Source organism: Schistocerca americana, chromosome 5 (assembly GCF_021461395.2).
Source record: "Schistocerca americana isolate TAMUIC-IGC-003095 chromosome 5, iqSchAmer2.1, whole genome shotgun sequence".
NCBI classification, from domain to species: Eukaryota; Metazoa; Arthropoda; class Insecta; order Orthoptera; family Acrididae; genus Schistocerca; species Schistocerca americana.
This window is the reverse complement of record NC_060123.1, coordinates 221,283,939-221,298,663: the sequence shown is the minus strand read 5'-3', so window position 1 is coordinate 221,298,663 and position 14,725 is coordinate 221,283,939. Positions and strand designations below refer to the sequence as shown.

Genomic DNA, 14,725 nt, shown 5'->3' with positions numbered 1-14,725 from the left:
GTTTGAATGTGTAAATCATGTTCATATTTACCAAACTGGGTTTTCTGTTTCAGTTGCCGACGACGCTCAACTCGGAACACTGGTAGAGGATCGGCTTCATGAAGGGGCATTGAACCAGAGTCCAAACTTCAACCGGCGCAGGCGACCGTCTAGATGGCGTTCCAGATCTCCCGAGGTGGTAGGACCAACGGACAGTAGCACAACCCCTTCCCAGCCTTCTGTTGACGTAGTGGACAGCCAAGAATTCGGTTCGTCATCCCCACCAGGCAGGCCCTACAGATCACGGACTCGAACCACACAACGGAGCAGCAGAAATCGAACATCTAACTATGCTCCCGTCTTCAGAAGGCCACAGCACCGTTACGCACTCAGAGGAAACCATGAACAGAGCAGTTCCACGGCATCCAGGGTGACATTTCCTCTCACCTTTAGTTCAACGACTGCTTCGATCTTAACGCAAGCTGCTACAGAGGGCTCTGAGCACACCTCTAATTTCAAGGAAATACTCACATCGGCCACAGCTGAGCCAATCATTGGTAGAAACAACCCAGTTGAAAAGTCACCATTTTCAGAAGATTTTAACAACAGACTCACGGAATCGCCTCTTTCTATAGACCTTTCAGTCTCTGACAGGCCTCCAGCGCTAACTGAAATCGGTCAAGAAGACGTTGCAAAGAGTACTCGTCGATGGACTCTCTCTTCCACAGCGCCCGCATCTGGCTTCGATTCCCGGCGGACCAGCCCTCGAGCAGCCGGTATCAGATCTCTTTTTGGAAGACGCTTTAAACATCGAAGCACACTACAGCCAGAGCAATACATGAGTCCTTCAACATCACAGTTTAGCACTACTGCTGAAACTCCTTTAACGCGGACGGTACAGCTGGATGGACATACTCGTGCTGCCCGTGATTATGAAGTGCTCGAGACGACCACCCCTCAAGTTGTTGCAAGGACACCTAGAGGAAGACGGCGGCTGGTTAGTGTTTCTAGGAGAATACGGCCTATTGACGCTAGTACAGAGGCTACAGTCTCGCCAAGAGGAGACGAGGGACAAGATCAGCGCACCATTGTCAGAGTCCAGAAGAGAAGGCGTCCTGTCACCATCGATACCATCACAGTTTCAGCAGTTTCTACCACGGAGGCCGGAGATAGCCTTCGCAAGACTAAAGTCTATAAGAGAAGGCGTCCAGTTCACACGAATGCTGTCACCACAGAGCCTTCACTTCTGGAGGATGAAGCGTCAGGCAACCAACGCGGATATAGGCGTGTGCGTCCATCATCACCTCAACAAGAATCAACGAACCAGCAAGGCAGCACGACCAACAGCGGGAGTTACAAACCATCAACACAAAGCAGATCCAAATCGGAGGAAACATTTGTAGGAGGTCGAAGAAAACATGTCGGTAAAGTTAGAGTCAGGGGAAGGAGGCCATTGTTGAGCGATTCTGAAACAGGTGTTGGATCTTCTGAGAAGGCAGTTGAAGGTGAGGAACTTGGAACTGTACTGACGACAACTGTGGAAACGCCACAAAGAACTACTTCAGTAGTACCCGAAGTTCCTAAGCCTCGCGCTCCACCCTCCATGAGCACCACAGTAGAGGCCACAACCAGCAGACGAGTGCTTTCGCGTTCAAGACGCCCATTTTTTGGTATCCGCCGAGCCGTAACACCCAGTGTAACTCCATTTGTTCAAGCAGAACCCACCTCCCCTACGACCCCCTCTAGTCTTCAAGAGGAGAGTAGTACTGCAGGATCTCTGACATCTTACACTCCAACAGAAAGGGGGGACACTATCACAGAGGGAACGACTGTAGAAAGGATCGACATGCCCACCACATCATCCAGCAATCAGTCTACTACACAAATCACTGGCGACACCGTATCAGAGGATGAGGGAGGTCAGTCAAAAAAATTCACTCCAAAATTTGGAGGAGCCAAGGGACGTCACCCTGGAAGGAGAGTCGGCCTCGGAAGCAAGTATTCGAAGGAACAACGAAAAACCACCCCTGAGCCTAATAGAATTGGCCTAACTTCTGGAAGGACTAAGGCATCTACAGTGAGTACTACCAGCGAGCGACCGACTGGAAATATTTCAGACCGTTTTGTAAAATCGAGGACGCTGAACTCACTGAGAAATAGGAAACCGATATCGCTCCTTCGACGGAATAATGTGAGCAACGTAACTGAAGAGCTGACAGCTACCAACAAGTCCTTGGACGAGCACACGGTTGAGAATGAGAGCCCTGTCGCCTCAGAGGGTGGACCAGCGAGTTTTCTGAATATGTCTGAGGTGGACAATAACACCACAACTGATTCTCCAGCACCATCCACAATTAAGAGTAAAGATCGTTTGAAGAAAATTAAGAGACCTCTGACAGTAACAAAAATAAGAGGTCCTCCAAAGTTACCTGTTCTCAAGAAGATTTCGTCGCACTTAACAGAAGATGAAAAAGCCGAGACCTCAACGATATCGGAAAAAGGGACGCGACTCAAGGGCAGGAAACCGACCAGCCTTGATAAGCTACTAAAAATGAGAAGGCCTCTGCCAACATTAATGAGGAAATCTCAAAACGAGTTTGTACCACCTGCATCTGAGAATGTCGAGAGCAGCAGCAACAGTGAAACAACAATTGCAATCAGTACTTTACCAACATCAGCAGATACCACCCCAGGCCAAACGACTGCAGACGAAATTGAAACCACTACCGCAGCAGCTGCTACTTCCTCTTTGCAACCGAATATAGACGACGGTGCTCCTAACGGGATCAGGAAACTGCCGAAAGGATTTAAACCGTCACGTTTCAGGCCGACAATTGGTGAACCGAGAAAAATTGGGATCAAGGATACACCTAGACAAGGTGTACGGGGTCGACCTCGCCTTACGCCCTCGAGTGCTGTGAAGAAAGGAGTTAATGATACTCAAGCGACAGCTCCTTTGAAAACTGGACTCTTCGGTAACAGGAGACCCTTTTCTGGTTTAAAACCATCCTTACTTAAGTCGACGGGCAGGTTCAACAAGAAACAAACTGACTATGCAGACGAGAACACAGAAATACCAACAACATCAGTGAAAGAAGCGACAGAGGCTTACAATGCCTCACTAAAAGTGGCAGATAAAGTGATAAAAGGTTTCGGTGTCAACACTGCCTCAACAGTGGAGGATGAGGAAGTTCAGAATGTGACCACCGACAGACCCACTATAACCACAGAAGAAACAGCTACGTTTCAGGCAAAGAACGACAGTCTAGGAAACGAAGTGGGGGAAACCTTAGATTCACTAGTAGATCCCACCTTGTCCCCACTGGAGGAGAGCAGTACCACCACGAGGAAAACTTTCTTCTTTCCCAGGGCGCGAGGCCGTGGCAATGACAAGTCCTCCAAGCTCAAGAGTCTCCAGAAACTACTATCGGTGCTTCGTCAGAAATCTAATGGCGGAGTCGCAAGTACTACAGTGAAATTCGATACTGAAACAGCGCATCCGACGCCAGAGGTGCCGAGCGAACTGACAAGTGATTCGGCATCCGATCTTCAGAATACCGTTTCTCAAACAGAAATACCTATTTTGGGAGGAAACACTGTTTCTTATGGTGACGATCTTAAAACAACAGACACAACTAAAGAATCCACTTTTACGACAGTAATAGAAACGACTGTTGTGCCTGTTGGTCGCGAAAGCAATGTCAGTCGGTTGGGAATTACGGAGAATTACGGGAATACATTCCTGCAGCCCTCTATGACGACAGAGACTGCTGCTTTTTCTGTACCTGAGAAGTCAGGTTCCGAAGACAACACTACAATGGTAACGAAGATATTAGAAGCCGAAACGGAAACGACCTTCACAGAAACGACCTACCCAGAAACAACCACAGAAAGCGATGGGAGACTGGTGCTGAAAGGATCCGATTCTTTGGATGGTGAGAACAGTGGAATGAAATGCTCGAGTATGTCAGGGGAATCAATGACTACGAATGAGCACTTGAGTTCCCTGCAGCCAGGGAAAACAGCAAAGGATAACGCTAGTTCCCTTTGTGGTGAGAATGTTAGGACTGACACCACGGAATTGCCTCTCTCTGTTACAAAGAGACCGGGTGAAGTTCCAGCCACTCTCGAATCCAGCACAGAAGTACTAGATCAGTCGACAACCATGGTTTATGCAGAAACCGCAACAGTAACTGAACCATCGCTAACGTTCCAGATGGCAACACTGTTGCCGGAGTTGACCGTTCCAGAAGATTGGACGGAACCCACCAGCACTGAAACTACTGAGGGCACTGCACCAGGATCTGAGAACCAACGTTTTTCTGTCACAGACATTGTACTGCATAATTTGACAAAGGCCATCAGCCAACTGGCAAATGAGATCGATTCAGTGTACACAGACATCAATGTTACTAGCGAGTTCATACCAGCACTAACGACAGATTTGCCAAACATTACTGAGCAAGCAACTCATACAAACGTAGAACTGAATACCGCCATTCCTCCTGGCATAGAAAATGCAGTTTTGACAACAGAAACGCCGATCGAAACGGATACTGCGAATGCAGAAACAGTACCACAACAATTTAGCACTACATCCGAAACAACTACAACCGAGGTTAATACGGAAGACCCTGGTACTACTATCGGAACTACTGTAGAGAATACTTACAGTGCTGTTGTAAAAGTAACTGAACTTCCAACTGCGACTACTGCAGTACTAGAAGAAGTCACAGTGCCTCCCGCAGATGCTGTGAATGCAGAAACAGTGCCGCAACAGTATCACACCACATCCGAAACTACAACCCATGCTAGTACAGAAGACCCTGCTACTGCAATCGCAGCCACAGTGCAGAATATTTACAGCGCCGTTGTCAAAGAAACTGAACTTCCCACAGCGACAACTGCAGTACCCGAAGAAACCAAAGTGCCTTCCGGAGTGGACCTCGAGCAAAGCACTACTTCCATTCAAGGGCGTAATGTATTCACGGAGAGTGTGCATACAGATAAGTCACTGGCTACCACTGATGTCCCTGACATGTGGATAGGAGTCACATCTGGAAGTGTAACCGAAGTTTACGAAACTATGGCAACACAAACTGACAGTCTAGATTCAGAGGCGACTGAAGGGAATTTGTCTGACAAGAGTTCACTTCCCACTACAAGTCCCATTACAGAAGAAAACGGAAGAAACGTAACAAAATTTGTGAATGGGTCGCTCGCAGATCTTTCTGACGACCAGTCAGAATTTGATTCGAGTTTTTCAAGAGGAAGGACCAGCATTGTCCCGACAGTTGATGAATTTCGAACAGCAGATACGACTGTAGTCCCAGATCTGTCGACCACAGCCCTTGTGATTGAGGTGCAAGGAGATGACAGAGGATATTCACAGTTCTCAACCATTGATGACGTAGTAACATATGACAACGGTGTGTCCAGTGTAATGCCAGAGTCTGATGCGGCTAATGATGTTAGCAACACGTACACAGTAAAGGGCGACAAAGGAGCATTGTTGGGTTTCGCATCAGGAGAGGAACAAGAAAATCTTACTATAGAATCTTCGGCCAATAACGGCACCACGGAGGCAACCGTTTACCAAACTCAGCAACCGGTCACAAATGAGGCAGTGACAGAAACGGTGACGGAAAGTGAGACTCTTGAACCTTCTACCCCGAAGAATTCAGACGTCAATGACACTGCTGTAAGTGATTCAAATTCTATTTTGGGTTATGAAATGGCTACTGATCCTGACACTGTTGCAGCCGAGGTGACTGAAGAAGGTTTATCATCGACCACGGTTCAGACAATCATGCCCGAAGAGAACGATCTAAAAGCGAACGAAGTAAATTTTGACGACAGCTTATACCTGCCTACAACACAGGTTAATGAAGCAACATCACCGACCCAGAGATTGGAACCCACTAATACCGAATCGTCTGTCAGCACAATGACAGAAATCAACCCTTATGTATCTGCCTCCAGTATAAATTCAGCAGAAGAAATGCTCACATACAGCTCTCTTCCAGATACTGCATCAACAGCAAATGCTTTCCCTGGAGACGAGAATACGGTTTCACCCGGAGACATCACTTCACCAGCAGTTTCAGATAACACTGTAACAGACAGTACTTCAACCGAGCCTGGTAGTCATCTGCTCGAAAATACCACCTATCTTACTTATTTTGCAGACGAAATTACGACAGAGTCCACTTCAGTCGCTGAGGATTCAGAAAACTACGTTTCTTCTGGTCCGTTTCACATTCAGACGGTCACTTCATTCAATTCTTTACTGGGCGAGAGAGCCCATTTTCATAAAGAGACCACTTTATCTCCATTTGCTGATCCACTGATCACCACCATGGACAACGAAGATGACCGAAATGAAGGTCCTTCTGCATGGCACTCTTCATTCGCAGAATCTGAAAGCACAACGGCCGATCATGACACCTCATTTTCACCTACAGTTACTGCCGCTTTTCCAGTAACGTCACAAACTGTAGCTGGCGTAACTGATGTTACGTCAGTTCAGTTCAGTAACACCAAACAGGACTCCAGAGAAGACGATGACGTGGTAAAATACCGAGATACTGAACGTAATTCAATCTACACAGATGTTTCCACGCCAACTCCTGCAGATAGTGTCCAATCAACTACACCGCTATCTGCGAGTAATTACACTGAACAATGGACGGAGAGAATCGAAAACAATGATACTGTCAATCAAGACGATATAGTCGCTGGAATTACTGATGCAAGCTTCATATATACGGACACCACGAAATCACCGTCTCCAGATTCTGAAGGGAACAATCACCAGTTACTAACCACTGGACCTGCGACACAGTCACAAACAGAAAATGGTCTTGCTACTTACTGGACAGAATCCGTTGAGTCCGCGGCGACAGATACCCTGCTAACAAGAGAAGTCGAGCCCCTAACGTCCGATACAAAGGATATAACCGAAAGTTCCTTTAGTGATAGCAGCACAAACTACGCAAGTCCAGATGATGAAAGCCTACACGGAGACGGTAATGGGAGGTTCCCAGCTCTGGATATCAACACCCTTGCTCCTTCTTGACGTTTCCAACGTCAGTAAAATTACATTTTCCTTCCATAGTACAAATTCTCTTCTTAATGTGAGCATGAGCAAGAAGAGATAGGATTAAGATGCGGAACTGTACCACTTAAGTGAATATATCGCTCTTGTCGACGTGTGCTCGATACGTCAGTGTTATTTCGCCACGAAGAGCGTTTCGTGTTTGCCAGGCACAGAAGGTGCTGCAACTAAACATTTGTTTTTATTTATACATCACTGCCTGATGTCCACTGCATTTACAAGACTGAGTTTTTTTTTAAAAAAAAATAAGTTTTTAAGTTAGTTGATAGGCGTGTACCTCTATCGAGCAAGGGAGCTCATGTGCAGTATTAAGATATTTCTTTGTTTTGAATACTGTCTGTACACATGGTTGATGTGTACTGAGCCATCTGCAATAAGCTTTTGGAATATACCGTGTGTTTAGTGAGGGACACGACATAGGTGGCTACCGTAATGAAATTTGTGCCAGTGCGAGGTGGTTAAACCGAAGGTGTTGTGCAGCTCACAGCAACATCTATTAACTGCTGTTTGCTGTAAAGGACGAACACAAACAGTAATATATACGTCCATTACGTACCATAATGCAGATACTGTTACACGTGATTAAATTTTTGCATACTAATCGCAAGTGAGTTTTGTGTGTCCCGTATAAACATCAGTGTAAGCCCTAGATATTTCCTGCTATAAAATTTGTCAACTGCCAATACGTTAATTTATAGAAAATTCATCTTCACGTGCCTAATTAGTTTTAACCTGTAAGGAAACTATTACAGCTGAGACTGTAGGAATAAGATAGTCAACAGTAAATTAGCTATAAGTTGAATCTCTTTCAGATTAATCTAAGAATGTTAAGGAAAGTGAAACCTATATCAAGAGTGAAAGTGAATTTCATAGTTTATCGAGGATGAAATAGAATAAATTTAAAATCAAGTTAGACAATTAGTGTATGTTGAGTGCTCCATATAGCACCTCATTTGGTAATACTTGGGAACGATAACTTAACCACCTGAAAATCGATTTCATCCAGAGGAATTTTTATGCTTCGTGATTGTTCCTTGATTTGTGATATTTTCAAAACTGATCTAAGTTAATGACTAGTTCCACAGAGCGTATTTAATTCATCTATGTTTGTGACTTATTTCAATACAAAAATTAATTCTTTCATAAAACCGTTTTATTATTCTCCATATATTAGTACTGGGCAAAGAATAATGCGCCCAATGATGAGAAAATTTCCCGCCATGTCACCCGTGTACGTATCTACCAAGTCACTCAACTCATCTAGCTGGTTACATTTTAAATTTGCCCAGCGAATGTTTTGACCAGATAAAGCAGGATGGAGTTACAATGGACTTATTGTCTTGTCAACATATGTCTTACATGTAGTTTCTTTTCATTAACAGGTTGTGTTATTTAAGAAGACGTATTTAAAAAGATATGGACTCACAAATAGCTTTCAAAAGAGAATATTTTAAAATGAATTACTGATTTGCGAGATGCAATATGAACTGTTTGCCTGAGTCGCAGATAAAAGGAACAATTGTGTTGTAAAAAAAGAAAATTCTTCTTTTTATTTGGACGAGGATATTAATCTCATCATACTCTGTTGTTGTAATTTTATAAATTACACAATTTCACGTTTTTGTGTGATATAAATTATGTCACTTGTAAATACTCTACTTTTTTAAGTGTTCAACCGGTAGATATTATTTTTTTAAAATAAAGCACTTTTGATAATATTCATTTATCATGTAATTCTGTCATATCACTGTAATGCCTTAAAAGTTACGTCAAGTAACTGACTGTTTTACTATGAATGTTATTAATGTTATTGCACGATACAAAATTAATTGTTTAGCTACCAAAACTATCATGGTTGCCTTCCTTGTAACTTTAATCGTTGTGATTTTTTATTTGGTAATCCTCTTTTTCTCCACAAGACCTGTTGAAAAACGTATTACGTATTTGTGTACACATAACATTCATTTGAATGAGAAACAGAAATGCTGATCTTTAATACCATTTTGTAGTAATGTAATCCACTATGGGCCGTAACAGGGTTTTAACATTCAAAGGTGCTCGAAGTGGTGACTGTGGACAGTGGTACTCTTGTGAAATTCCCTCTTTGTGGGAAATCTCAGTAACTCAGCAAACCAATTGTGGGTAGCTCACTCCGACAAGAACTATGCTACGAATTTATTGTGCATGTCTTCTTACGGACAAAGCGATTTTTAGGCCTTACGTATAGACCACGGAGTGGAGGATATACACTGTAATTTAATATGACAGGAAGTTATTTGACAAAAACAATCTTTCATTCATACATTCTAATTTATTTATTAAAATGTAGATGACCACGAATCATGAAAGGAAGGCTAACACAGTTTACTAATGTTATGTGTATGGTAACTCTGATTAGCGATTACATAGATAACAGTGTTATGGTCTGCATGAGAAACTGCACCTTTGACTCAACATGATGGCCTGAAACTCAAATTCAAAACTCGCTGTTTCTGCGGGACAACAGCGATTGACTAATTGGTAGGTTCATACATTCAACACGTGTAGGTCGAACCTGAGACAGGCGATCGTATATAATTCCAAAAGTGAATAAGAAGAATGACCTAGCTCGCCGATGCTGCTACGCATGGTCACCGTAATTTAATTTCCGTCTGTCGTGATGTAAGCCGTTGTCGTGCAGGCACTCTTAGGAAAACGAGGGCGCGTTGCTACAACTGCAACGCCGTTCCCTGGACGTCTTCTGACTCGGAAGATGCTGTGGTCAGCATCGTGTCTCGGCTGGAGATGATGCCACCTCCACCACATCTCAACCCCGAGTCCTATATTTTTGACTCCCTCTTACAGTCCGCTCTGCATTCCCTAGGCGCTACAGTCTGGAACCGCGCGACCGCTACGGTCGCAGGTTCGAATCCTGCCTCAGGCATGGATGTGTGTGATGTCCTTAGGTTAGTTAGGTTTAAGTAGTTCTAAGTTCTAGGGAACTGATGACCACAGCAGTTAAGTCCCATAGTGCTCAGAGCCATTTGAACCATTTTTGCATTCCCAACAAACTGTGCTAGTTCGGCAACAGCGAAAATAGGAAACGCTGGGGGCCAATAGCGAGGTATCCATCCAGCATAGAATCCCGCCAAAACCGTGCGTCCCGATCTGGCGCCAGTCATTGCATGAGGGCTTAATTAAATAAAATGCAAATATTTTTAAATTTTTGGTAGCTGTATGTCCGATTACGCAATGTCTCGTAAACGGTAGGCCCTGACTAGTATTAGTACGTAATCTGACTGCATAGAACAACAACAAAGAATGAAATGAAAATTTTCGTTAACACAATTAATTAATTAAGTCCCCAGCAACTATAAAACCTACGAAACCAAAGCACAAGTATAACTGTTCTGTACGTGGAAGTATGACTCAACGCACATCTGGCACGATTCTTCTTCAACAAGACAAGAATTTTTAAATACCAATTATACTGACGTGATAAAAGAAAATTAGAAATACTATAATTGCGCAAAAAACCCAGAATTACACTCTAATACAAGAACACACGCCAGATGCTTTGTTGACTGAACCTGTAATGACGCATTATTCAGGACACTGAAATAATGAGAGAGAAAAAGAAATTTTTTTTTACCTTCGTTTCTATAGATGAAAAGCACTCTAGACATTACAATCTCTCCACACCGACTCGCTACTACCACATCTCAACCAGAACTCTCCAATATCACATCTCAATAAGCACTGCCTACTAGCACATCTCAACAAACACTCTTCACTACGACATCTCAGCACAGACTACCACGAGACCTCGACAGGCACTGTGGAGGCGGCTGAATAATACTCTTTGGCGCAATCTCTGGCGCCGTGGCTCAGTGTAGCCACCTTTCATATGCCCCTCCTCCACGGGCCAGAATTTGGTGGTATTTTTGCCAGCATTGGTGGTCAAAATACCACCAAATTCGTCCACAAAAATACAGACAAAAATAAAAGATAATATTAATACCTAAATATCACATAATTAGTTAAAATTTTGGCTTTGCACTGACCTTTCAATAACCTAATATATGAAATACAGTAAGCAATACAACTTCTTTTCATACATGTGACTTTACATAAGAGTTCACACAATACACAAAAAATCAGTTTATACAAAAAAGACACCAACAGGTGACATCTTTTCAGTAGAAGCAATCCATCAGTGGCACCCAGCAATGTTGAGTAGGTGCAGACAGCAAGAAGTAACATCATTTCAGCAGAAACAGTTCCAACAGTGGCACCCAGTAGTGTTGAACAAGTGCAGACACCAACAAGTGACGTTATTCCAGTAGAATCAGTCCATTAGTGGTACCCAGCAATGTTGAGCAGGTGCAGACAGCAACAAGTGACATTATTTCAGTAGAAGCAGTTCCATCTGTGGCACCCAGCAATGTTGAAGAGGTACACACAGCAACAAGTCACATTTCTCAGCAGAAGCAGTTCCATTAGTGGCACTCAGCAATGTTGAGCAAGTACAGACACCAACAGGTGACATCTTTTCAGTAGAAGCAGTCCATCAGTTGCACCTAGCAATGATGAGCAGGTCCAGAGAGCAGTCCATAATATTCACTATCACTGATCACACTGTTCATCAGAGTTTATAAGCAGAAATTAAACGTGTCCTAGTGGCACCAATCATGTAGAAAAAGTACAAGTAACAGTCCATAATATTCACTATCCTAATCACACAGTTCATCAGCAGAAATTAATCATTTCTAAGTGGGACCCATTATGTTGAAAAAGTGCAGGTAACAGTTCATAATATTCACCATCACTAATCAGACAGTTCAGGCATGAACAATAGTTTGAATACACATACAAATGCTTTTACACACTAAACATATAAATTCTAATAAACACACAAATGATATCAGATAATTGTCATATTAACTATTACAAATACACAAATACCAGTAAACCTATAATATTTATGGGTGTCAGTGCAAGCCACTACAAACAAATAAAATAATATTTAGGAGATAGGTGGGTAGGATTAGGAAAGGAAAACACACAAAACACACTCACTCATCTTTCATCCACATTAAGTACTACTGTGTAATTGAATAGTGTTAACTGTGTAAATGTAACTCTGTCCAAGATTTGATGTTCGACATGTGTATCAAGTAGGAGTGGCAGCAATGTATAACAGTCAATAATAGTTAGTCAACGTCATAGTCATCATGTCAAGACCAATGTTTGCCAAGCCAGATCAAAATGTACTGTTGCTGAACAACTGTCAGTGTGCCAAGATATGCAAATACTTCCTCTCTCCAAAAAAAAGTGTATACTGCCTAGTGATTTAACAAAGTGTGTGTATAGACTATCTTCCTTCTACTTGAGTGTTCTAGTCTGCTATCTTCATCCTCCTTGTTCCATATAGACCAACAAAAAAAATATGCACCTCACTTACTTTACCTCTTATCCACCAAAACTCCAATAATCGTCAGCATCACATAATCTCAATACTTCAATAATACCTCTTACGTCGATACATATAAATCTTATCATCAACATCATTTACCTTACCTCTTGTCCACAAAAACTCCAATAATCATCAACTTCATATAATCTCAATACGTCAATAATACCTCTTCAATACGTCGATACATATAAACCTTATTGCCAATATCATTTCACTTCCATAACAACTCTTTCCTCTAGTCAGTCTCCTCGAACAAGTACAGATAAAATCCTAATGCAAACCTCATCATCCCATACAATCCGAAGACACACTGTCAACACACAACCTCTGTGTAATCCATCTGACCCAAATCTTCTACTCATTATGAATTATAAACAAAAGAAATGCATAAATGACCTCTAACAGACTTAGTTCGAATAACTCTCAGTAATTAAGTACGAGCCGGCCGAAGTGGCCGTGCGGTTAAAGGCGCTGCAGTCTGGAACCGCAAGACCGCTACGGTCGCAGGTTCGAATCCTGCCTCGGGCATGGATGTTTGTGATGTCCTTAGGTTAGTTAGGTTTAACTAGTTCTAAGTTCTAGGGGACTAATGACCTCAGCAGTTGAGTCCCATAGTGCTCAGAGCCATTTGAACCATTTGAATTAAGTACGATTACGGAGTGTGAATGATCATAACATTTCACAGTGTGTACACCACTTCAAGAATTATGGCAAACAGAAGCAAACATGTGGAGTATTTCTTGTGTCAAGTGTCACTTCCTATTTCAATTGCTCACGAAAAATGCAGTGTAATAACTGTCAATGGTCTAAACCTAGTGTTGGTATGTCACGTCGTTAGCTTCCTTCCTATTAGCATAAATTTATACAGCTTCCACAAAACCGCCAGCTCATGTGACTTCTATGAAGTTTCTTGTACTAATGTTGTTCGTCGAATTATAGCAGTTCATTTTCTTATCTTAAAAATATAAGGCACTGAGCGTAAGCAAAACAAGCAATAGCGAGTAAATATACCAGTAGAGAACAGAATGTCAACAAGTGGATGCAGCACAATTCTTACAACGAGGCTTTGCCAAGCGAACAATCTATAATTAATACAATAATGTGACCTAAACCCTATGTTCATACACAGTATATCAGCATTTCTATATACCAAATTAAAGAGTAGTTGCGACGACAAAAAGAAATGTATAAATATGCAATCCATACGCATAGCAGTAAACATATTATCTAACATAATAAACAGGTCATTAGCATCATATCAGCATAAGCAAATAAATGTTCATATGTCATCTTAATAAGTAAACATGAAGGCGCAAGCAGATAAATCACAAAGTATAACTTACATACATAATCACAGTCAGCACAATTAATCAGGTTACAATTATAATTTAAATAAATAAGCACAGCAGGCACATAATAAAAAAATATGACATCAGTGAAAAAGCAGTGCAGCCAAGCGATGCATAATATACACAAGTTACAACCCAGTTCATTAATAATCATTGTCAAAATCAGTTAACGTACGCAAGCACGTCGCTTCACAAGTAATTTCATAGAACATGAAATTAGCACAAAGTATGAATCACGTAATCGCGAGCAGCAAATTACGTCCAAAGTACGTACCTAAATGGAAATATGTTACCTGAAAAATGAACTCAATTAACAGTTACCTTTTTTTAGTTTATTAGTTTCTTCTTCGAAATTACATTCTTCCTGAAAATTTCTCGATAGCAAGTCGTCTTAACGTCGGACACGCACAGAATTTACCTGAAGTTCTTAAATATTTTATAGAACTGTATCCTGAAAAATACTGAATGTTAATAACATAATTCATCAAGTCACTATAGCTTTATACTGAATTTAGTCGGAGAAATTAGACTATGTATTTGTTTACGGCTGTCAGTGCATTCGCACTGAGCGCTCGATCAGCTGTAGGCGCGTGACGTAGGAAGCAATTGTTTGCGGTCAACGACTGCCTTGTGCGGCGCGCAGACTTGACTGTTGCTTTGAGTATGTGCCGCCGCCAAAACACAGCGCGGTATCCTTGTACTCTCCGCATGTTTACATGTAGCTGTTAGTTTCTCACAAGTATGTCATTCTACAAAAATTTTTCAAAAGTATATCATTCCACAAAAATTTTAACGTTTGCTATATGATGTATTCCCTTAGAGCGT

At 42.2% G+C, this 14,725-nt stretch overlaps 1 protein-coding gene across 1 annotated transcript; it reads left to right on the top strand.

Annotated features, from left to right (window-relative positions):
- The first annotated feature begins 817 nt into the window (after positions 1 to 817).
- LOC124616275 (mucin-12-like) lies at positions 818 to 7,057 on the top strand. The gene has a single exon (XM_047144578.1). It carries the CDS (start codon positions 818 to 820, stop codon positions 7,055 to 7,057), a length of 6,240 nt encoding a protein of 2,079 aa, XP_047000534.1.
- Positions 7,058 to 14,725: the final 7,668 nt, after the last annotated feature.

Bases quoted from the DNA above. Each gene is read 5' to 3' on its own strand.
- LOC124616275 (XM_047144578.1), top strand. From the start codon at position 818: ATGAGTCCTTCAACATCACAGTTTAGCACTACTGCTGAAACTCCTTTA.